The sequence below is a fragment of the Fistularia commersonii genome, chromosome 29 (assembly GCF_037954325.1).
Source record: "Fistularia commersonii isolate RoL2024-O1a breed Wild chromosome 29, RoL_Fcom_v1.0, whole genome shotgun sequence".
Lineage (NCBI taxonomy): Eukaryota > Metazoa > Chordata > Actinopteri > Syngnathiformes > Fistulariidae > Fistularia > Fistularia commersonii.
In genome coordinates, this window is record NC_141312.1 from 2,091,900 (window position 1) to 2,115,754 (window position 23,855).

The window sequence follows — 23,855 nt, forward strand, 5'->3', positions numbered from 1 at the left end:
TTGTCTATTTTCACCCTTACTGTCTTTTTTTTTTGTTTTCTTTTCCATTCTGTTGTCCATTCTTCTCCTTGATACTGTCGCTGTTGTTGTTCTTTCTGTCGTCTATTTAATTGTGGATGTTTTTTCTTTTGCTATTTTCTCTTTTGCTATTTTCTAATTGTCTATTCAAATATATATTCATATTTATTGACACAGGACTGTTATGTTGCGGTGACAAAAATGTTCCCTATGGGGATCAATAAAGTTTATCTTATCTTATCTTATCTTATCTTATCTTATCTTATCTTATCTTATCTTATCTTATCTTATCTTATCTTATCTTATAGATATATACTGTACATTTGATGGCATGAAGAGTGAAGTGTATAAATATGTGTCATTTGAATATAGAGAGTAGCAGCAGAGTTTCTTTTCTTTTCTTTTTTTGTACAGTTTAGTGCGAAAGGTCAGTAAGTCATCCCATAATGGAATATGGTCAAATTCAAGATTCAAAGCGTTTATTATCACATGCACGGTGTAGAAACGCGTTTCCCTGTACAGTGAAATTCCTACTTTGCTGCAGTGCATTTGGATAGAAAGTGTGTAAATATTATAAATATGATTTTAGATATGAATGTGAACGTTGTAATAGAACAGTAGCAGTGCAATAAGACGTTTGAGTGCAACTCAAAGTGCAGGTGCCAGGATGAATGCAATTTAAATTGCAGTAGTGCAAAAAAATGGTAATATTGTGCGTGTGAATAGCACTGGAATCATATGCACGGATAATTATGTATTTTTTGATTGAATCTAGCGTTCTCCTGTGCCTTTAACGCACTGTAGCTCCACAGAGTGGAGGTCTCCATCTGCCGGTGGTGTCGTTGCAGACAACGCTGCGGTTCGGCGGACGGTCAGCTCGACTGTGCACGTCATCAAAACCATCTTCAGCATCATCACCGGGTATCTCCTCACAGCGCCGTGCACGACAGACCCCCGCCCACCGCACCCCACCCCCACCCCCCCAACCCACTCCCATCCACTCCACTCGCTTTTGTCCGCCGCTGCTTCCGGATACCGGCGCTGCAAGAGCATCGTTGAGGCGGAGGAGTGTGTGTGTGTATGTGTGTGTGTGTGTGTGTGTGTGTGTAAGGTGACAATCTTATCCATTCCCGCGGGGTGTTTTCTGCGTTTTCATGGCGAAAACAGTGCCATCGTCCAACGCAGTAGCAGGTAAGGTGGCTGCAGACTGTCTGTGCGCATCCTCTCCTCCCGGTTCCTCAATGACGCAGCTGCCTTTGCTCAATGTGCGTGACGGTGGACGTGCGTGATCGTGGTTCTGCTGTGTTTTCCACAGCGCACTTTGTTATTATTCCATCGCAGCAAAGAGCCAAAAAAAAAAAAAAGGAGTCGAAGAAGGAAAGGGGGTAGGTTGGGGTTGTCATTGTTTGATGGGCTGTCAGAATAAGAATCACCTCGATAACAAGATGCGTTTGCAGCTGTGAGGAGCAGCGATTTAGAGAAAACAAAGAAAGCAAAGTGGATTATGACAGTTCTGTCCTCTGCATGATTTGGTTGAGGCCGTGTGATGCCCTGGGGGTTGGAGAGAGGGTCCCCGGCCCTCCACACCCCACCCTCAGGAGCCGGTGATCTAATTCTGATCCACTTTATGTCCTTTCCACCGAGGAAGGGAAATATGCAGTTGCGCTTCAAAGTTTCAATGAAGCTTATTTTATTGACAATCTCTCCAGGTGTTTTAGTCAGCACGATCTTTCACCGGCTTGCAGAATATTCCGACCGAGACGAAATGACATTTCTACTTAAATATCAGTTTTCCAAGGCTTTCGGATTAAATGATACCAACTGGATGTTCTTTGCAGAGTACAGTGTTACATAAAGAGGAGAAGATGATAACAAAACACATTGGAGAGCTTTATAAAATACTTTAAAGATGCATTTAAACCAGAATGGAAATCAGAAAATAAAAGTCTTGCTGTTTTTGAAACCATCTCATCTCAACAACACAACATATTTATCTGTCATACTCATAAAACTACACACTATGTAAATAACTTTCCTGTCTATCTATTTTTATGTTTATAAAAAACCTGTACATAGTCCGAGCCGAGAGCTCTCATTGCAAAATTAGACTAAATTTAATTAAAATTGATTCTTGGTTTATCTAACCTTGTAAGGACCCCTTTTGATTGTCTCTATTTATATTTATATTCATATTTATTGACACTATGACTGTTACACTGCTATGACAAGAGAATTTCCGCTGTGGGGATCAATAGAGTTTAACTTGTCTTATATCACAATATTAATTAGAAATTCTTGTTTTGACGCATGTAAAGGACATCTTTGTCTGAGCAGTGAATTACTATTATTATTATTTATTATTAAATGTCTTTTATAGATAAAGAGTTGATATGTCCCTTCCCGTGAGTATGTATTCTTGTGATTATTGCAGCTGAAACACTATTTTGATTCACTTTCCGTTTATTTTGTTTGCTCGTGCCGAAGGTGAAAAGATGTCACCGCCATCCATCTCCCTGCTCGCTGAGAAAAAAAACCCCACCAACGGTCGCAGCTCGCCGGCCCGAACCGGCAGATCCAGTGAGTAATCCGCAGCTTCTGGAGTCTCTCTGCGTCGCAGGCCGGTCGTGAAAAAGGCGAATTTGCCGTAGCTTGCCGCACGAGACGTGCTGCAGTTTGCCCTTGGCACGAGGGGGGCTATTTGGCATTTTTTTTGCAACACAATGCATTTGAGCCGGAGATGAAGAAATGTTCCCTCTGCTGGGATTGAAGCGGCACTGCAGGTCAGTCCTGTGGCGCAGATTATGTCATGAGCTAAAGGTGTCCTCTTACCTGGTGGTTGCAGCCCCTTCCAGCGCAGAAAGGAAGCCGCAGTTGAACGGACACGCTTCCCCGTCACACCTTGCGGCCAACGCGGGCCATGCAAACAAACAAGGTGAGTCTCGCCGTTTGCCCCATTTGTTTTCGTCTTCTTTGTTGCTGATTCCCTCCTCCTCATCCTGCAGCTGTGGAGGGTTACATGAAGACTGACGACAGGATGCGTTTAGCCAAAGAGAGACGGGAGGAAAGAGAGAGAAGTTTGGGTAAGTCATTTCTCAATCGGTCGTGGATAGTTATTTTATTGCCTATCTGTATATATATACTGCTCAAAAAAATAAAGGGAACACTTGAACAACACAATGTAACTCCAAGTCAATCCCACTTGTGTGAAATCATAGTGTCCACTCAGGAAGCAACACAGATTCATTTTGACTTGTTTTAAGGACATTACATCAAAGTTGGATCAGCCTGGAGTTTGTTTTTACACTTTAATTTTGAGTGTGATTCCTAATCCAGACCTCCATGGGTTGATACAATTGATTTCCATTGATCATTTTTGTGTGATTTTGTTGTCAGCACATTCAACTGTGTAAAGAGCAAAGTATTTCATAAGAATATTTCATTCTTTTATATCTAGGATGTGTTTTTTAAGTGTTCCCTTTATTTTTTTGAGCAGTGTATATATTGTCTATTTTATATAGTTTTATATTTGTAGTGTCCAGGACTACAGATGGAAATTAGCTATAAGCTATAATCTGTTACAAACATCTCTGCCTCTGTGCTTAATGTATTGGTACACTGTCCTAATACACTTCTAAACAAACAAACAAACAATCGCTGCACAAATCAAACTGGACATTCAATTTCAATAAACAACGTCTTTGACAGACATTCTAGACCAGGGGTGGCAAACGTACGGCCTCCGGGCCGATACCGGCCCACCAGGGGGTCCAATCCGGCCCGTGGAATAAATCTACAATTTGAAAAAAAACATAAAAATCATGAACTTTTTTTGAAAATAAAGATGCAGCTCCCATATCGCCTAGTAGTGCCGCACTGTTTTAGTCCGTGTTAGCGTCATGGCACGACACCATGTAACTCAGAACTTACAGCAGATGGCAGCAATGCGGCTACCGGGTCTGTAAATAGCATTTTACTTATTTTTAGAAATGCACCCTCATTGGCAAGATGTGGTTGTCAAAAAAGAGAAAAGTGGAAATGGAGTGTAGGGTTTTCCAAGAAAAAGGACCACTTCTTGTTTGTTGGTTGAGATTATTAAGATGTTTATAATGTACCTGCTATGATTTCACTGATCCAGCCCCCTTGACATCAAATCAGGCCAAACCAAAATGAGTTTGACACCCCATTTCTAGACCACATGTGTCAAACTCGTGGCTCGCGGGCCAAATGTGGCCCGTCACATCATTTTATGCGGCCCGCGAGAACGTCTTAAAAGGTCTGCTTGTCTAAAAATGAAAAGTCAAACCATAAACTACATTTCCCACAATTCATCGCTAGATCACAGTGAATCCACATCAATGCCATTTTCTACAAGTGGAATTTAGAAATATAAATAATCCCTAACTGTCCAGAAAGAAAAAGTTGATGCCGATAGAAGGCTGTTTCAAGAAAGATGGGGATTGCATGTGTAACATTTTGGATTTTTAATGAGTAATAAATTCAGTCATTCAACATGAAGTAGCAGTTCCATTAATTTTTCATTACATTTAGTTACATTTATACTGTTACCACTTTGAGGGCAACCATTAAGAAATGGAGTTTCACACCCTTTTTCTAGACTGTTCCTTGCGCTGATTTGTCCATGCAGATTTTTTTTTTCCATAACTTTTCTCTGAAATTGCTTACGGCGGGACTTTACTTATCAGCGCAACGTTCACTCAGAGTTCACTGGCTCCCTGATAGGATGAGGCACGTCACCTCAGAGAACGTCACAGTAAGATCCGTAAAAGTAGGTCTCCCGCTCGAACCACCGGCGGTTTCTGCGTGATGACAAGGACTCTGATTTTCCTGATAGTCTTGGCTTTACATTTGCAGAGAGAGAAAAAAAAAAAAAAAATTGAACCCCCTGGAAAGTGCAAGGTCACGTCGTGTTGAGGGAGAGGGATAGTGATGCCGCAAAAAAGCAAAAATAAGAAGCAACAAAACAGAAAAATGCTCAATAGAGATTGTCAATTTTGATATTGTCAGAATAATCCAAGGGTTCTTTTATGTAAGTTTGTATACACATTTTTTTTACAGGGATCTATAGTTTATTTTTATATTCATATAATACAGGGTTGTCTCAGAAAATTAGAATATTGTGATAAAGTTCTTCATCTTCTGTAATGCAGTTAAAAAGACAGAAATTACTTTTTCATGATATTCTAATATTTTGAGATAGGATTTTTGAGTTTTCTTAAGATTTAAGCCATAATCAGCAATATTAAAATAATAAAAGGCTTGCAATAGTTCAGTTGATTTGTAATGAATGTATGAAATTTTTGTTTTTGTAATTGCATTACAGAAGATAAAGAACTTTATCACAATATTCTAACTTTCTGAGACAGTCCTGTATATATTTATATTATTTTTTTATATTTACTATCAAAATAATATACTTTCATTATAAAATCAAATCGAATAGAAAAGAAAGGCTTTACTGTCATTATGAAATGCAATATAACGAAATGAAGGTGCATTTCCAGCCGGTGTTGGTATCATACATAGTCACACTCAGCACACACACACCCACACACACTAACACACACACACACATACACACACTTCAGGGAAATAGACAAAATTAAAAACTTAATGTAAAAAGTGCAGAAATGAAGGCACCGTTGAATAATTGGCCAGATTATCCATGTTATTATAGAATACATATGGTGTTATTGTACATATCAAGGTGGCACATATATATATATATATATGTATGTATATATATATATATATATATATGTATACTGTATATCCTGCTTAAAACATTGTGTGTTTTTCCACTTTCATTTTGAGCGCAACTCCAAATCCAGACCTTCACGTGTTCATACATTTGAATTCTATTTATCATTTTTGTGTCAATTTGTTATCAGCACAATCAACTATGGAAAGAACAAAGTATTTGATAAGAATATTTCATTCATTCACATCTAGGATGTGTTATTTTAGTGTTCCCTTTATTTTTGGAGCAGTGTATATACACACACACACACACATACATACATACACACATATACACACACACACACACACACACACATACATACAGTGAGTTGAATGAACAGTCAAATAACTGTCCAACTTCCAGAAGTTTTAATGGAAAATTGCACATATAAATGTGATGTTATTGCACATTCTTTGAAGGTGAGGCTGACAGAAGTGCTGCACGTGTAGAGGTTGAGAAATTTCACAGATCTTACGATAATGATAAAATTGCACGTGTGCGTTGCTGCATCGTTTTATTGCAACTGATGTGTGTGTTTGACATCCTCCCTGATTAAAAACTGACGAGGAGCATCGCTAGTACGTGCAGGAATATTCTTCATTTTTAATAATCGGCTATTTGCGAATACCAATTTTCCACGATAATTGATATGCATGCGTGTTTCTCTGCTGTTGCGAGGAGCTGCACAATGTATCAGCGTGTGCTAGTTTTCCATGAAAACTCATCCCATTGCGATCAAATTCCATAAAACACATACTCGGTTCGGTTGCATCAACCTTGAGATTTGTAAAGCTTGCAAAGTTTTCACGCGTGGGGTTTTTTTTTAGCTCTTGAACAAAATTGTTAATGGTGAAATGTTCCTGTTTTGATGGCGCCAGCGGCCAGGGAGCAGCTGATTCGGGAGAAGGAGCGCAGAGCTCGGCTTCAGTACGAGCGCACCTTGGAGGAACGCTGGAGGCGCCTGGAGGAGCAGCGGCAGAAAGAGGAGCTCCGCAGAGCTGCAGTGGAGGAGAAGAGGAGGCAGCAACTGGAGGAGGAGAGGGTCAGCTCAATGCATGCAGACAGACAGCGACAATTTTTGTTATTTTTGAAAACCCGCTCACATTTAAAAGCCTGATGTTTATTATTTTTAAATTTTTTTTTTTTTTTTTTAATTTGTACTGCCGATTGTACTTTTTTTTTTAGCTTTATCCACCCCACTTGTAGTTTTTAATTTGATCTCATTCTTACTTGTTTCGAGTTTTATCTACTGCTTCCGTACTGTCTTTAATTTAATCACATTTGCACCTGTTTTTAGTTTATCTACTGTTTTTTTAATTTGTACTGCCAATTGTACTTGTTTTTAGTTCTATCCACCCCCTTGTACTTTTTAATTTGATCTCATTTTTTACTTGTTTCGAGTTTTATCGACTGCTTCCGTACTGTCTTTAATTTAATCTCATTTTCGCCTGTTTTTAGTTTATCTCCTGTTTTTTATTTTGATCTCGTTTTATTGTTGTGCTGTGCTCTGCTTTGCTTGTAAACTTGTCGACTCTGAAAATGAGGGAGACCTTAGTGGTCTTACAAGTATAAATAAAGGTTATTATTATTATTATTATTATTATTATTATTATAATTACGACCTCCAGTTGTATCGGACGCTCAAGTTGACTTCTTCTACTCGTATTCGCTTACTGTCGCTGACTGTCTGCTTTACTGTGCTGCATTCAGGAGCGTCTGGAAGCCTTGATGAAACGTTCCCTGGAGCGGAGTCTTCATCTGGAGCAGAGAGCCAGACGTTGGGGCCGGGGCTGTCCTGGAGGAGGAGGAGGAGGAGGAGGAGGAGGTGAGAGCAAGTGCACTGAGGTTGAACTGAATGCAAGACGCATGGAAGGCAAAGTCACGACCGACAAAGAATACGAGATCTGAAAGAGCTGCAGGAGATGACAGGGAAACAAAAAATTAGATTTGGCTTTAAAAGACGGCGATACTTTGCTGTATTCCCTTAAAATACTTCTATCAAGATGGAGCTACTTTTACTGCATTTTGGGAATTCAAACAAAATAAGTTTACTATTGAAATTTGCTTGGGTAAGCAATGATCGCTTAATAAAATAAAATAAAATAAAATAAAATAAAATAAAATAAAATAAAATGAAATAAAATAAAGTGAAACAAAACAAAATAAAATGAAATAAAATAAAATAAAATAAAATTAAATAAAATAAAACAAAAAATAAATAAAACAAAACAAAACAAAATAAAATAAAATAAAATAAAATAAAATAAAATAAAATTGAATTGGTATAGCAATCAAAAGATACCTTTAAACAACTTAAATGCGTTCCTTCATTCATTATTTGTGCTGCTTATCCTGCAGTCATTGGTTCACCCTGGATCCACCACAGGACCTCTTATAGAGACTTTAACCAATCAGCCCCTCGTTCACACGTTGTATGGATGACGTTTCCTTTTTTTTTGTCACGCATTTCAGCCAAAACTTCGCTCCTGACTCAGAGATGTTTTGGATTTGCACTAATAGTCATAAACCCCAATTTGTTTTCAGCCACGACCCTATTATGTTTGATTTTGCAATAATGCTGAAAAAAAAAACCTAACTCCATACGCAAGTGTGTTTTATGCCACGCATGTGACAGGCCGGCTTGTCGCCTAAAGCCTGGCTGCTGAAGGACGCATGAGCAGAAACAATCCCGGATTCCCTTTAGAGTCACATATTTGCATTTGGCATGTCTCTCCACTTGTTTTTTTTTTTTTTTTTTTTTTACCTTTTCCCCCAAAAAAAAGGGTGAAGTGAGTATTACCGTGCAAACACCACTCGTCGGTCAAACAAAATAAAACCGAAAACGTAGCCACCGTGATGGAAATCTGTGCAAGTTCACACCACATCTGTGCGGCCGGATGAGGAGACGCTCGCTCGCTCGGAGGTTTTCATAACGCTGTGCTCTGCTCTGCTCCACCCGCTGCCTTTAGGTGACAGCGAGAATCCCCCACTCTCTTACTCTGCTGCCTCCGCCCTTTCCCATGGCATTGCCTCCCCCCTTCCTGCTGTCAGCGAATCTGGTAATGTTAAGCTCCCCCCTCCCCGCCCGTCCACTCCCCATTGTGTCTGTATGCAAACCCAAACTCAATCTTGTTTGTTTGTTTGTTTGTTTGTTTGCCTTTGCGTGGGTTAAGCCCCGCCCCCCCCCGGCCTCCAAGCATGCATGCTTGTAAAGTTGTTTTAAACTTGCGATTTCACGAAGGCCGTCGGGTGATTTCGCTGTTCGTGCGTCGGAAAAACGCGGAGGAGCTGCGGAGCTTAAACTTCCACGCCCCGACTTTTATCCGAAGGAACGTGTCTTGCTATGAGCTAACCTCATTTTCAGGAAAGAAACCCCAGATGAAACATTTTCGTCTTCCTGACGTCCCCGAGGGGCTTTCAGTCTCTAATAGACGGAAGGTAGCGAGGAAGGTCGGGAAAACTGCACTTATTTCTGCTGAGTGGTTTTGTTTTCCTTTTTTTTTTTTCTTTCCAGAGAAACCTTTTTCACATCAGTGCTTTCTTGGCATCGTCAAACATTTAGTTTTTCTTCACATGCGACTTCCTCTTCTTAAAGATCTCATCAATCCAGCCAAAGGATTATAGTCGCACCCGACCAGTAACTTCCCGCTGATTGCAAAGAGGCTAAACGGCGTCGGATTAAACTCCCAGATCTCGACACTGCGGCTATTATTTTCACCTTTGAGTGTTTTTAATAACCTGAAATAAGTGAAACGAAAATAGAAAAGCGGGCCGGGACCACACTGGCGCGGGGATTAATTGCAAATGACCCAGAAGGCGAAGGGCGTGCTTTAAAATAGGCACAGTTACCGTCATCCCACTGCGATGGCGGCGCTCTTGGGAGATTACCGTCCCCAGATGGTGACAGATGGATGATTCGCCGACAAGGAAAACACTTACTAGCTTTGCGCTGTGTCTTGTGTGTGTCGGCGGGGCAAGGGTTGTGTTTTCCTTGCACTGCTGCGTAGCATCCACACTCATCAATGACCCTCCTGGTATGTCTTCAGATATTCATGTCTGTGGAGGGTCTCGGTTATCCGGGTCACGGTGAATTCTTGTCGAAATCTTCTCGTCTCGGCGACTGGACTTGAATTTCTTCACTTGAAAATGTTTCGCCCCTCATCCCAGTGGCTTCTAATGGCCTGCAGGGAGTTTCCCAATATATGGTAGCTTATGGTGCAAACGTACGGCCCGCGGGCCGGTACTGGCCCGCCACAGGATCCGATCCGGCCCGTAGAACAAATCTACAATAAATCATGAACTAGTTTTTTTTTTTTAAAATAAAAATGCAGTTCCTATATCTGCTGGGGCTACACTGTTTTAGTCCACGTTAGCATCATGGCACAACACTATGTGACTCAGAACTTACAGCAGATGGCAGCAATGCGGGTTCTGGGTCTGTAAATAGCATTTTATTTTCAGAAATGTACCCACTTTTCTCATTGGAAAGATGTCAAAAAAGAGAAAAGTGGACATGGAGTGTAGGGCTTTCCAAGAAAAATGGACTTCTTATTTGTTGGTTGAGGTTAATAAGATGGAAATTTGTAGAAATTTGTTTCCCTGTGCCGTACAATTCCTTCTTTGCTGTCTGCAGTGCATTTGGACATATATGGATAGGAAATAATGACTTCTTGTAAATCTTCTGTAAAATTCTGTAAAAAAAAAATCCTTCAAACAATTGAATTTGTTTTAGCACCGTTTCCCTATTCTGCCCCGCTTCTATTGGACTATTAATTAAATTTTCTTTCCTGTCAAAACTTCAAGCGTCCCTCGACGAGCAGCTGTTAACTTAAACAATTTATTTTCTTCTTCACCATTCTGCATTTCAGGCTCTAAATCAGACATTTTCAGTTTTTACTGAAATCGCTCCACCCGAAAGTCATTTGCATAATCGCTTCACATGTTTTAAATCAAAAAATACCAGCAGAAATGTAAAAGTTAATTCCACTAAAGTTTGGGAACAGCAGCGCCAGTAGATCCAGTAAGCCATTCCAAGAATTCCAAAATGCAAAGTCCGTAATTCCAAAAGGAGATTGGTTTTTCAAACAATGTAGCGCCTTCCTATAAGTCACTCCTTTTGGACGCTTCAGGGGTTTCACTGGATTCCAAGAAAGGTCCTTTATCCCTCAAGTCCTTTCAAAGTTAACTAAAATATTAGTCAAAAACTCTTCCAAACAGTAAATGAAATTCGGTAATTACGTTCAACCCAGCAGATGTCACCACCTCAAACAGCAAAATGATGGTTCCTACATCAACACCAGTGTTAAATGGGCAATAATAACATGTCCAGATAAGCTCAAAACCCTGGCAGTGATCTCGGAAAACTCCCCACGGGTCATTCGAACTGAAGAAACCTCTCGTAGGAAGGAACATCTTCAAGAGAAGAAATTCAGAAGAAACAGATATTCACATGAAAACCGAGTCTGCACACGGCGTCCCGTCGCCCCGCCGCGTTCTATCAACATCCGCGCGTCACTTTTAATTTGCCACCGTTTTGTTTCCTCAAGCATCGTGTTTGTCACCACGCAGCACCCTGCAGCCCTCACAGGTCACCTTTATGCAGCGCACTGAACGGGTCCGATCCCAACAGAGCCGGACTCCAGGGGGGCTCCCAGTCCACCCCCAACACCCCCAAGGTCAGACACCGCACCTCCTCACATTCCTGCATGCTCACTTGCCATCCTTGCCGATCCGACGCCGGACGATCATCTGAAAATTCTCCCGGCGGCGAACAGAAAGAGCGTCTGCGCCGAGACAGAAGGCCCGCGTCCCCCGGCTGCGCCTTTCCTGTTCGAAGATCTGAATCCCCTGCTAGCGTTACCAAAGCGTTGGGTTCCCCCACGACCTCCAGGTGAGACCGTTGGTTCGGTGATGCCGCCCAACAAGGATTCGTATCACTTGTAGTACCAGAAGGACATGCCGGAGAGGTTTTAGGAGATACCTGGAACAGAATGGATGATTTTGACCGGGTCTTAATTGTTAGGTGTTAGCAAAACCCAGTAAGGTTGAGGTTGTGCCGTTCTACCTCGTCACCATGTGAAGGTGGATGAAGTATTTAAATCAGCGGTCAGATAAAGCAGTGTTTCCCAACCACATTAGTGTGCCGTGAGAGATCATCAGGAAAAACGCCCACTTTCACCTGATTGGTCCGAAAATTATTTATCCAACGCAAATAATGTGTCTTCCTACGTCTATGTGGGCAGGGTTCCCATTCGATGGCGACGGGTAGTGAATGAACCTGTGCATCTGTGTACCAGAGTGATTAGTGACGCTTTGCGTGATGCATTTTTAAAATAAAAAGTACTTGTATCCGCGTAAACAAACAGGCAGCGTTGTTGAAAACGACCAAGACGAGTGAGAAAGCAGTGAAAGCTGCTATAAAGTTGCTGAACTCGTCTCTAAATCCAAACAGCCACACACAATAATACTACCTGCCGGCAAAATCATTGAAGAAATGCTCGGCTCTGGCGTTGATAAAGAAATAGCCCGAGTTTTCTCAAATAATACCATTTGCAGACATATTGATGACATGTCTTCGGACTTCGTAAAAAGTGTTCTGGAAAAGTTGCACATCGGTGGGAAATTTGCATCGCAACTTGACGAATCTACAGATATTAGATACATTAGATTTCACACTAAGTAAATAGAGACTACGGTTTCATTCTAATTCGTTAAAAAATGTTCATTTGGTGGTGTGCCGTGTGATTTTTCTAAAGTAAAATATGTGCCGTGGCTCAAAAAAGGTTGGGAAACACTGAAATAAAGCGTGCAGAGCTCCGGGTCTGATCTTTCTGATTCCCTGACAAGCAACAAAGTGTGTCAGATGTTTCCTGACCTGGTGTTTTTACCCGGTGCGGTTGAAGGCGTCTTCTTCCCATTGGTCGTGGACAGATGTTACGAGTCTTCTCCCGGGACGTCGCCTCCGCCGATTGGCTCGTCGTCATCTGACTCTTTGTGTTTTTTCGATTTTTGTTTTTTCGGGGACTTGGAGTTGGTTTTTGTTCACAAGACTCACCTCCTCTGTCTAAAGAACCCTCAGTACCTACTTGTTTTTGTTTATCTTCTATGGAGTTGTTATCCATTTGTCTTCGCTCATGTTCCTTTACTCCAGGCCCTCTATTGCGTTCAAGTACGACGCTCTTTATCTGTACCTCTGTATCCTGAGCTGCCCGTGCACATAATATTGTTTTGGTTGTTCTGCTGACACACTCCTGCTCTTTATGACATCTTAATCCACTGAATAAGGATTTAGCGATTTAGCTGGTTGTGAGAGTTGGACTCTGCCAGTGCCGCTACTTGTCACTGATTCTGTTTATAATTTTGACGGACAATATTTCCAGCTTGGCGGCCGCAGGATCGAGTCTCTGCTTTTTTGCAGATGTTGTGGTTCTGTTGGCTCCGTCAGGCCACGATCTCCAAATCTGAGACCGAGGTCTCGGATTGAGGAGTTCAAGTATTCGCAGGTGAGGGAAGGATGGAGCCGGAGATGGACAGGCGGATCGGTCTGTCATGGTGAAAAGGGAGCCGAGCCAGAAGGCGAAGCTCTTAATTTACCAGTGGATCTACGTTCCCACCCTCATCTACGGTCACGAGCTGTTGGTAGCAACCAAAACAACGAGATCTCGGATACAAGCGGCCGAAATGAGTTTTCTCCACATGGTGGCCGGACTCTCCCTTAGAGACAGGCTGAGAAGTTTGGTCACCCGACTCTGGCTAAGCGGTGGAAGGCGGATAGATGATTTAGCTTCATGAATATTATTGTAATAATTTGTTATTGGCTTATAGCGTGTGGATAATGAGCATGACCGTAAAGCATTGGACATGTAAGGCAGGGGTGGGCAAACTACGGCCCGCGGGCCACATCCGGCCCGTTGGTCTTTTTAATCCGGCCCGCAAAGATTGGTGCAGAATTCATACTTGATGTCAATGATTGAATGATTGGATCAATGAATATGGGAGCTCAAACAGAATATTATTTTAATTTTTGGAGCTACTTGAGAATTTTCCTGAGCTGAATGACACAGATTGGCTTTGGGATTTAGTCTTTGAGCTGCACGTGAAGCTACAAGGGGAAAAAAATGGTCAGGGCAAGCAAATATCAGAGCCTTCAAAACCAAACTGGTCAAAGCAAATGCAAGATGAGTCCCAAATGTACTGTTAACGAATGCCGGTGACTCTAGTTCAAATAGTTTTAGTCTAATTCCCTTTGCAAAAAGAGGCCAAATCTCTCTCTCTTTGGGTCCAGGCTGGCATCTAAACTGCGCTCACAATCTCCGAGCGACGCACATCAATACCACTGCTCCCCGACGAGGCAGCGCTCAACCAAAGCGGTCGATAGCAGGAAAGCGGAGAGGCGCGGTGACCTGTCCGTCTCTGAGCCGGCGCTGAAAAAAAACCCCGACATCACCGGCGCAAATCCATCCACGCACGTCGGGGAGGGTGAAAACTGCAAAGGTGAAACCTCGGACGGGGAGCTCAAAGGGGAGCAGAAGCCGACGCCTGACGGAAAAGAGCTCCAGAAACTCCAAGAAGATTCTTCAGAGAAGAAGACCGAAAGCAACGTTCAGGGTGCGGAGAAGAAAAAAGGTGAGTTGTCTGCTTCCTTTTACTTTTTTTGTTGTTTTTTTTTTGCACTCTTTGACTCATCTTCTTCTACATTGAGAAGAATCCGGCGTGGTCGCGGGGAAGGGTGCGGCGGGGACGACAAGCGCAGAAGAGGCCAGCAGGTTGTTGGCGGAACGGAGGCGCCATGCTCGAGCTCAGAAGGAACTCGAGGAGAAGAAGCGAGAACAAGATGAGGAGGAGCGGTGAGTTCACTTGGGGTTACCAAAGGTGGCGGCGGAGGGAAGAGACGCTTTCAATGTGCATCCGTTTCAATCAGGCTCCAAGAAGAGCAGCCGAGAAGGTCGCTGGAGGTGGAGCAGCAGAAGCTGGAGGTCAAGTCTGAAGGGAAACAAGAGGAGGATCCGCAGAGGTTGAGAAGAGATGAAGACAGACAGCGGGCGGGTGCAGAGGAGAAGGAACAGCTGATCCAGATGGACAAAGAGGTGAGAAGCATTGTTCATACAACCTTGCACACAAGATAATACCAGGAAGTCCATTCCATCTCCTGGACTGAGGTTCAGCTGGTTCAGCAGGGTTTGGCCTCTCTATCTCGGAAGGTGCGGTTGATCCGTCTCGGGTCCTTCAGTTGCACGTGGACCGTGGACTCTGGATCTGAATTGGTGGCTCTCCTGTGCCATCTGTTGGCGTAGAGGCTGTCCTGTCCTGAATTTTACTTACCGTATTTTCACGACCATAAGGCGCACCGCTCTAAAAGGCGCAGTCTCAGTTATGTGTGCCATTATTGTATTTAACACACACATAAGGCGCACCTGATTATAAGGCGCGGGTTTTATATACAATCCACGCCCACACTCCCCCCTTTAACATGGTGTCCTCTACTACGTCCGCCTTACAACAACACACACACACAAGCATACAAGTGTGCGTATTTAAAAATAGAGCGGGAGCTAAACTGAGTTTGGTATTTACATTTTTTTTTACATGTAATCGTCATCAATCAAACCCATGGAAGTCCTCATCCTCTGTTTCTGATTTGAACAGCTGCGCTTAATCTCCATCAAACATGCCAGGTTCACTTTCTTCACTGTCGGAGTCACTTTCCGTGTCGTGCGGCTCCTCGAAAATGATGCCGGCTTTTGCGAAAGCTGGAACAACAGTGCCAGCAGACACGTTAGCCCGAGCGGCTACCATCCATTCGCAAATTGTGGCGTAACTTGCCCGGCGCTGCCTTCCACTCTTAGTGAAACTGTGGTCTCCAAGAAGACTTTTTGTACCCTGTTGTGCGTATGGCTACCGTGCTGGTCCCCTTCTTCTCCACAGTGACTCATCGGGATGTCGAAAGCGAGCGGCACCTCGTCCATGTTGGTGATGTGGCTGGATATGTTTGTCGGCGATGTTTTCAGGGTTGTTAAAACACATGTTCTGCATCACGCACACACCCGTTCTTTTATATACAATCAACGCCAACACTTCCCCCTTTAACGTTCTCTTGGTGTTCTCTACTACGTCCGCCTTACAACAACTACACACAGGGCGTACTGCACTATAGAGTGCACTGCACTATAGGGCGCGCCGCACATTTTGTCTAAGGTCATCTGTCAGCCTGTCCATCACCACTGTAAAGAAAAAGGGGCTCAGAGCTGATGATCCCTGATGAAGTCCCACCTCCACTGTGAACTTCTCTGTTACACCTCACTACTATCTCACACAAGCATACATGTCCAGGCTAACATATTTCTCCACCACTCCAGACTTCTTCACACAATACCAGAGTTCCTCTCTCGGCACCCTGTCATATGCTTCTTCTAGGCCTACAAAAACACAATGCAGCTCCCTCTGACCTTCTCTTTTAGCATTCTCATCTGTAGTACTTTTTCTAGGCATGAAACATGCTCACAAATGCCAACTTCTGCACTCAATCTAGTTTCCACTACCTTTTCCCATAACTTCATCGTATGGCTCACCAACTTTATCCCTCTATAGTTACCGCAATCCCACCTCCACCTTGAACTTCTCTGTTACACTCACCACTGTCTCACAGCGAGCATACATGTCCTGCTCCAGTCTAAAAACGGAATTAGCTGTAAATTTAGTGAATAATCATGACACTAGTTCCCAAAATACAGAGAGGTCAGGGCCAGTGAGGCAGTTCATAAATGCTTTACAATGTGCGGTCAGATCAGGAAACCATGACTGTGGTTAGTCTGCGATGCGTCCCAGTGATGGACATCTCCTCGGCTTTACCAGAAACAAAAGGCTAAAGTCCAGGCTCAGGAGGAAGCGGAGCGTCTGCGGCAAGACAGGGAGCTGCAGGTGCAGCATGAAGAGGAAGAGCGGCAGCTCAGGAAAAAGGTGAGAAAGATTCTTTTGGTAATTCACCTGAAAAGTGTTTTCACACTGAAATGATCACGTGTTCCTTTCAGAGAATCGAGGAGATTATGAAGAGAACGAGGAAGGGTGAAGCTGAGTTGAAGGTACTGTAAGAGACACCTTCTGCTCCTGTGCGGTCGCCCCGCTGCGATTCTTTTCTTCGCTTCCCCGACTTTTATTTGTTAACTTTCTGTTGCTGTCATGTCAATTAAATTCTATCATTGTGGATATTTTGGGAGTTTTCGCGTCCTATTTACCACCATCTATCTTTGCTCCGTGCTGGAATCAGAGGGAGGAAGAGGCGGAGACAGGGTTCGTCTCGCCGCCAGGTCAGTAAGCGCTTCGGTCACCACGGGAAATCTCACGTTCGCCGCTTCGGCCGCCCCTTCCCGTCCGCCTGGCAGCCGCAAACCTGCAAGACGCGCTTCGTTTCTTTTACGTTTCCTCCTTCTGAGCATGCATCGCTGTGAGCTCAAACCCAGCTTTTGATTGGTATGATTTCTTGCCAAATTTTTTTTATTTTTTTTATTTTGTTTACATGCTTTAGCTTTGGCTGAAAATGAACAGCTGTGAATTTTTGTCAAGTGTAACTGATTATTTTCTTCTGCTGGGGTTTTAAAGGTCCCATATCCCAGACACTGATTGCAGATGAAACAAAATCTGCAAAATCGCTAAAAACCCGTGATGGATACATTTTATGTGAAAATTAGTCACGTGTCAACAGAAACCCCAAACAAGCTTCCCAATCAGATAACTGGAGCAGACGAGGTCCCAGGGTCCGCTGTTTCCAGGTCAGTGTTCCCCCGGGTCTGGGTTTTTTCCCCGGCTCAATATTTTGTTAACACGCATTAGCCAAAGCCGGGGGTTACGTGTTCACACCGGGAACATTACACCCAGCGTGAATTCATCTGGATTTTATTTTTAGAGTCCCGGTCAGTGTTTCCGAATTGTTGCGGTGCATTTTTAACTCTGCACCCAACCACCTCCTCAATCCAGATTGATCTTGGAGAAAGAAATTTGTATTTTTTTGGGGCCAATCAGGAAAATCAAAGATGTCAAAGTCTTTTCGATAAGGTCGTTTGCTGTCAACTTTTAACGGCATCATCCGGTTGTTTTGGTCGGCTCGTAATTGTGCACGTGGCTGCTGAGAGTTTATCCGAGATCCGCTAGCTGTTGACATTACCGTCATTGAAGAAGTTAATCTTTTGTTGGCGATTTTGTTGAAAATCAAGGACGTTTACATGTTTAAGTAAAGTTTGCGATCAAGTGATATCGTCATAATTCAATTACCTATCTGGGCCAGACGTCTAACGAGAGGTGGTGTTTTGGCTGTGGTATCAGATTCCTGTTGTAGCTGTAAGGATTGGATTATGGGACCTTTCAGCCCAGTCGGAGCCTGTTATTTCTGCAAAAACATCAGCAGACGCCCGATCGAGCATCTTTTGATTCAATAGCGGCTCCCTGGGCGCTGCTGTAGCTGCTTTTCAAAATGACCCAGAGATAATTATCGGCTTGTCCCAATGGAGGGAACTGTGCAGAAACGTAATCCGGCGCTTTATTTCATTTCCGTTAAGCTGTGTTTTGTTGCTCAGCCAACGTCGGTATCTCTTGTCAGTTGGCCAGGGAGGCTGTCTCAGAGGTACCTGGACAGCTCAAAGCAGCCGCAGCCTATCGTCAATTCTTTTTATCCTTTCGCAGGGGAGCTAAAGACGATTCAGACTAGTGCTCAGGTGAATGAATATGCAGTTAACAAAGCTGAGTTTAAAGAGCAGGTGACGGCAAAGTCGAATCCCCCGGTGCCGGCGCAGATGGACAGTCAGAAGAGCGCGCCGGTTGAAAACGACACTCACGCCGTTCCCGACAAGAGACTTGACGCCAAACAAACCGACAAGGACGGCGGAGACGTCGAGCCGGAGGAGCGGGAGGCGGAGATGACGCTTGACAAGGAGCGAACAGCAAGAGCGACTGCCCCGCCGCAAAGCAAGAAGGAGCCCAACACGGCAGCAGATGCCAAAGTGAGCCCAAGGGATAGTAGCCTAATGAACGGAGTCGTGAAGGGTGACAGAAGTGCCTTGGGTCGAGCGTCAGCCGAGGTAATCAGACAGCAGGTGTCAACAGCGGAGGGCAAAGCCGAAGAAGCGTCCCAGATGGAGGCCCTCAGACCATCTGTGGTGGAACAGCTATCGCCGCCAATCATCAAGCTGCAGCCCCTCGATGTGGCCCCTTGTTGCGAGGAGGTGCGGTCAATGGAGGTCAGGTGAGCGGGCAGGTTCTTGTATGAAATACAGCACGCGCCGCTACAAGTGCAACCTGTATGAACATGGCTGACTTGTTGTTTACCCTTTTTTTTCACACTATAAGGCGCACTTAAAATCCTTATATTTTCTCAGGAATCGGCCGTGCGCCTTATAATCCAGTGCGCCTTATGTATGATTTCTTGTTGCGCTTACTGACCTCCAACCAATTTTATGTGACACACTGCGCTCAAACATCTGTCAGAATGTTTTAGTGTGACTTTGGTAAGCGACGAAGCCGCTCCGCTCGATTGATTGTCGGACCGTTCCCACTAGACACGAGGACGTTGTATTTAAGTGGGTCTGTGGTTGAATATGGGTTGTAACGTCAGACAACGTTAGATGACGAATTTGGTAGTGCTGGAATACAATGTTGTTCAAACCTCACACTAACTTCAGGTGTCCGCTATCGCTGGCAACCAAAAACCAATCAGAGAACAATACATAGTACGCTTACCTCCGCTACTTTATTTAATAGCGGTACGTACTGTGCTCGACATATTATGACTGTAAATTACGGAATGAGGACTCCCGAAAATGGTACCTGTTAAGAGACATGCTTAGATGAGTTGTGTCGTGGAAAGAAGAACAAACAGAGTTTCCGAGGGAACAGAGCGAGATGAATGAGATGAATAAGGTGCGACTAAACTGACTGTTTTGTTTGGCTTTAGATACCGTACGTTTTATCATGCGCCTCATAATGCGATGCGCCCTATGTATGAAAATAAACCCGTTCTTTGATATTGCGCCTTATAATGTGGTGCGCCTTACGGTCCACAAAATACGGTAACTTCAAACTAAATGTTGACAATCTTGGCCTTGTTTTACATTTACTGAATCCTTGAAGCGTAGAGGGTTTCAAAGCTTCCTCCTGTGAGGTCGCTCAGGCAGTCGCAATGCACGTCATTCAAATATCGATTACTTTCAAGAATATTAAACTAAAACCACTTATTAAAGTGTTTATTTACATTTTATAAGAATAAAGGGGATGTGCAGAATTGCGGTAACTATAGAGGGATGAAGTTGATGAGCCATACAATGAAGTTATGGGAAAAGATAGTGGAAACTAGATTGAGTGCAGAAGTTGGCATTTGTGAGCATGTTTCATGCCTAGAAAAAGTACTACAGATGCAGTATTTGCTTTGAGAATGCTAAAAGAGAAGGTCAGAGGGAGCTGCATTGTGTTTTTGTAGGCCTAGAAAAAGCATATGACAGGGTGCAGAGAGAGGAACTCTGGTATTGTATGAGGAAGTCTGGAGTGGCGGAGAAATATGTTAGCCTGGACATGTATGCTCGCTGTGAGATAGCTGTGAGGTGTAACAGAGAAGTTCAAGGTGGAGGTGGGACTCCATCAGGGATCATCAGCTCTGAGCCCCTTCTTGTTTGCAGTGGTGATGAACAGGCTGACAGATGACCTTAGACAGGAATCTCCATGGACCATGATGTTTGCAGATGACATGGTGATCTGTAGTGAGAGCAGGGAACAGGTAGTGGAAAATCTAGAGAGGCGGAGGTATGCTCTGGAAAGGAGAGGAATGAAGGTTAGTCCCAAGACAGAATATATGTGTGTGAATGAGAGGAACCCGGGTGGAACGGTGAGGCTACAGGGAGTGGAGATCAAGAAGGTGGAGGATTTCAAATACTTAGGGTCAGCAGTCCAGAGCAACGGAGAGTGTGGAAAAGAGGTGAAGAGACGGATCCAAGTGTCGGGGGACTATGTGATAGAAGACTATCAGCCAGAAGGGAAGGAAAGGTGTACAAGACAGTGGTGAGACCAGTGATGCTGTATGGACTAGAAACAGTGACAATGACCAAAAGACAGGAGACAGAGCTGGAGGTCGCAGAGATGAAGATGTCGAAGTTCTCTTTGGGAGTGACCTGGATGGATAGGATCAGGGATGAGTCCATCAGAGGGACGGCACATGAAAGATCATTTAGAGAGAAGGTCTGAGATGGTTGGGTCAAGTACAGAGGAGGGAGAGTGGATATATTGGTAGACGGATACTAGAATTGGAGGTCCAGAGGAAGACCAAAGATTTAGAAGATTTATGGATGTAGTGAGAGAGGATATGAAGTTAGATGGTGTGAGAGAGGAGGATCCAGAGAATAGGGTTGGATGGAGATGGTTTATTCTCTGCGGTGACCCCTGAAGGGAAAAGCCCAAAGGAGAAGAAGAAGAAAATGTAGATTTTCATGTTAGATTTGCAAGTTTTTGATGTTTTTGAGATGAGTTTGTATGTCACACATGTGGTTTAATACTTTTTAAAAAACTTATACAGCCCAGCTTCAAAGGAGGACCTGATTTCAATCCCAGAGTTTTCGCCGATAATTGAAGTCCAGCACGGCGGCATGAGTAACAGCCGAGCCCTGGAGGACCTGTTGGACCTGACGGGCAGCGTCACCTCTGCTAAGCCGTCCTCGGAGGGCGGCATGGGGGACTGCAACAAGAACCTGATCGAGGGCATCGTTAGTCCGATGTGCGACTCCAAACTCATCGGGACGTCGCCTCCATCTTCAAATAAACTTCGCATCCAGTAGCGTGTTTGTCCGTGCAGCTCTCCCGCTTGCCCTCTACTTCCTCTGTCTATGAAACACACACACACACACACACACACACACACACACACACACTTACAAGCCGGGTGTCAGGCTTTCTAAACGTGTCACCAAATTCATGGGAGTAGAGCCATAGGGATGGACTTTAAGAAAAACCCTGCAAACACCTTGAAATATACAAGTACGATCTTCTCCTTCATTCGATTTCCATGCCGCAGGTGAACCTGGTTTTTGATCGGAAGGTCCTTTATTTTTGTCGGAATACACGAGTATGAAAACGTCTGACTGCAAGAGAGCCGGGGACATGAGGGGGAAATTTTCCAGCGAGTTAAATATTGGCAAGCAAAACAAATTAAAAAGACATTATCGGTGTTTTGAATATGTAGAACCTTTAGGGTTGCTTGGCAACGATTTTCCAATGATCCTGTAGAGATTTCGAACTGGGTCCTTAATCCTGTCCTGTAAGACAGTAAGCAATAAGCATGAGTGACTTTAGCCTTTCTAAACGCCCTTTAGATTCGGCGTTTTGTTTAAAAAGGCGTTATAATCACTTCTTCATGACTATTCCCACAGCAAGCCCTATTATTGAGTATGTGGAATTTTTGTATGCATTAAGAATAAATTAGTCTGCACTCTGTCTTGCAAAGTAAAACCCAGGAAGACTCTCAGGACTACCATGGATCGATCATCAGTTGTCACCACAATTACATTCCTCTAAAGCTCAATTGGACTTTCTGACTGCAGATTAGAGAAAGATTACTTCCAGCATGGTTTGAATTTTCTTAAAAAACACATGAAATCAATAGATTTTTTTTTTCATTAGTTGAAATTGAATGAACCAAATTATCAGTATGTGATTTTCCAGTGATTTAAATGTATTTCCACCAGTGGAGGTTTTCAAACGCAAGACAACTGAAGCCAATTTCACAGGAAATATTGCATAAACAGTGATTTAGCTCTTACCCCGTTGACCCGTTGACGTCTGCCTTCGCTCTCATACCGTTAGTATGTCTACTCTTAGACTAGATAGTTTTTGTCATAGAATCAAAAATGAAAAACAGCACATAAATCTATTGGCATTACTACTTTATTAGACACATTTGGCTAAACAGATATCTATTGATTAATATATAGGGGGTGCTGATCGGGGGCTCCTCCTCAATCATGTCTACATTTAAACTCAATAGAATTGCCTTAAGAAGGAACATTGCAATTCACTATATATATATATATATTTTTTTTTTTTTCTTTTTTTGCATTTTACAGTCTTCTGTCTGTGTTTGTGTTTTCTTCAGATCGGCCACTGACATTTATGTGTGTGACCTGTAATACTTGAACCCTGGTTTGACAAGAATCTTCTCTGTGAACCTGCAAACCAGAATGCCACCGGCTTGCACAAACAATCCCGTCTGGAATAGCGATGTTTGGATTTGTGTTGCTCAGTCAATGCAGAGCCGGACGAGGCTTTTTGAATGATTTAAAGCAAAGCAGTCATATAGCGTCATACTGTATTTAAATGTATGAATTTGCCCTGTATTTTGCATATTCAAACACTTGCGCTCAACACACATTAGAGTTACCTTTTATTTTTTTGCATAGGATTTGATTTGAGGAAAATACTATAGGAATATTAGATTATGCCCAGAATGAAATATTTAAAAAAAAAATCATCTATCAAAGTAAAATCACTCAATTTTCAACAATACATTGTGCATGTTAGCATGGTGAGTAAAAAAAATCTGAAACAATAAAAAGTAAAGCCATGAAATCTGTGTTTTTGTTTGTATTCAACTAAAATGACTGATGTGTTATAATGTAATGTGTTCTAAGTTTTTGTAAAATATAATATGAAATTACTGCTAGTGTAGTAGAAAGTAAAGACAAATGATCCCCTGACGATGTTCCCATTTGTCGAGGTTACACTGACACAGTGTGATGGAAACATCAAATATAAGATAAGATATACTTTTTTGATTCCCATAGGGTAACTTCTTTTGTCGCAGCAACGTAACAATTACAGTATCTATAAAGATGGGTATAAATATAAATACAATTAATAAAATGCAAGACAATTAAAAGATAGCAAAAGAAAGCAGAGTGAACAACAACAACAATAAGAATAAGACCAAGATAAGATAATCGGTCTTATTCAAGGATAAGAATAAGAACAAGAATAACAACAAGAATAAGAATAAACAACAGAATGGAAAAAAGACATCACGGGTGAGAATAGATAACCAAAGATGATGACA

At 42.9% G+C, this 23,855-nt stretch overlaps 1 protein-coding gene across 2 annotated transcripts; it reads left to right on the plus strand.

The window, feature by feature from the left end:
* The first annotated feature begins 1,030 nt into the window (after window positions 1–1,030).
* Window positions 1,031–23,362, plus strand: map7d2a (MAP7 domain containing 2a). 2 transcript variants are annotated; one of them, XM_086176863.1, is made up of 17 exons: window positions 1,031–1,209; window positions 2,503–2,595; window positions 2,861–2,950; window positions 3,021–3,098; window positions 6,658–6,821; window positions 7,490–7,596; window positions 8,747–8,838; window positions 11,348–11,454; window positions 11,554–11,669; window positions 14,064–14,404; window positions 14,484–14,625; window positions 14,700–14,865; window positions 16,631–16,735; window positions 16,807–16,857; window positions 17,043–17,082; window positions 18,452–19,010; window positions 21,327–23,362. In XM_086176863.1, the coding sequence occupies exons 1-17, from the start codon at window positions 1,173–1,175 to the stop codon at window positions 21,583–21,585; spliced, it is 2,547 nt and encodes an 848-aa protein (XP_086032989.1). In that variant the 5' UTR covers window positions 1,031–1,172; the 3' UTR covers window positions 21,586–23,362. The 2 variants fall into 2 exon arrangements, with proteins under 2 accessions (XP_086032989.1, XP_086032990.1); XM_086176864.1 differs by lacking the exon at window positions 8,747–8,838 and having other exon boundaries at window positions 11,346–11,454.
* Window positions 23,363–23,855: the final 493 nt, after the last annotated feature.

Bases quoted from the DNA above. Each gene is read 5' to 3' on its own strand.
- map7d2a (XM_086176863.1), top strand. From the start codon at position 1,173: ATGGCGAAAACAGTGCCATCGTCCAACGCAGTAGCAG. The intron at 2,596-2,860 runs GTGAGTAATCCG...TGGTGGTTGCAG, and splicing joins GGCCCGAACCGGCAGATCCA to CCCCTTCCAGCGCAGAAAGG. The intron at 11,455-11,553 runs GTCAGACACCGC...GGCGGCGAACAG, and splicing joins CCACCCCCAACACCCCCAAG to AAAGAGCGTCTGCGCCGAGA.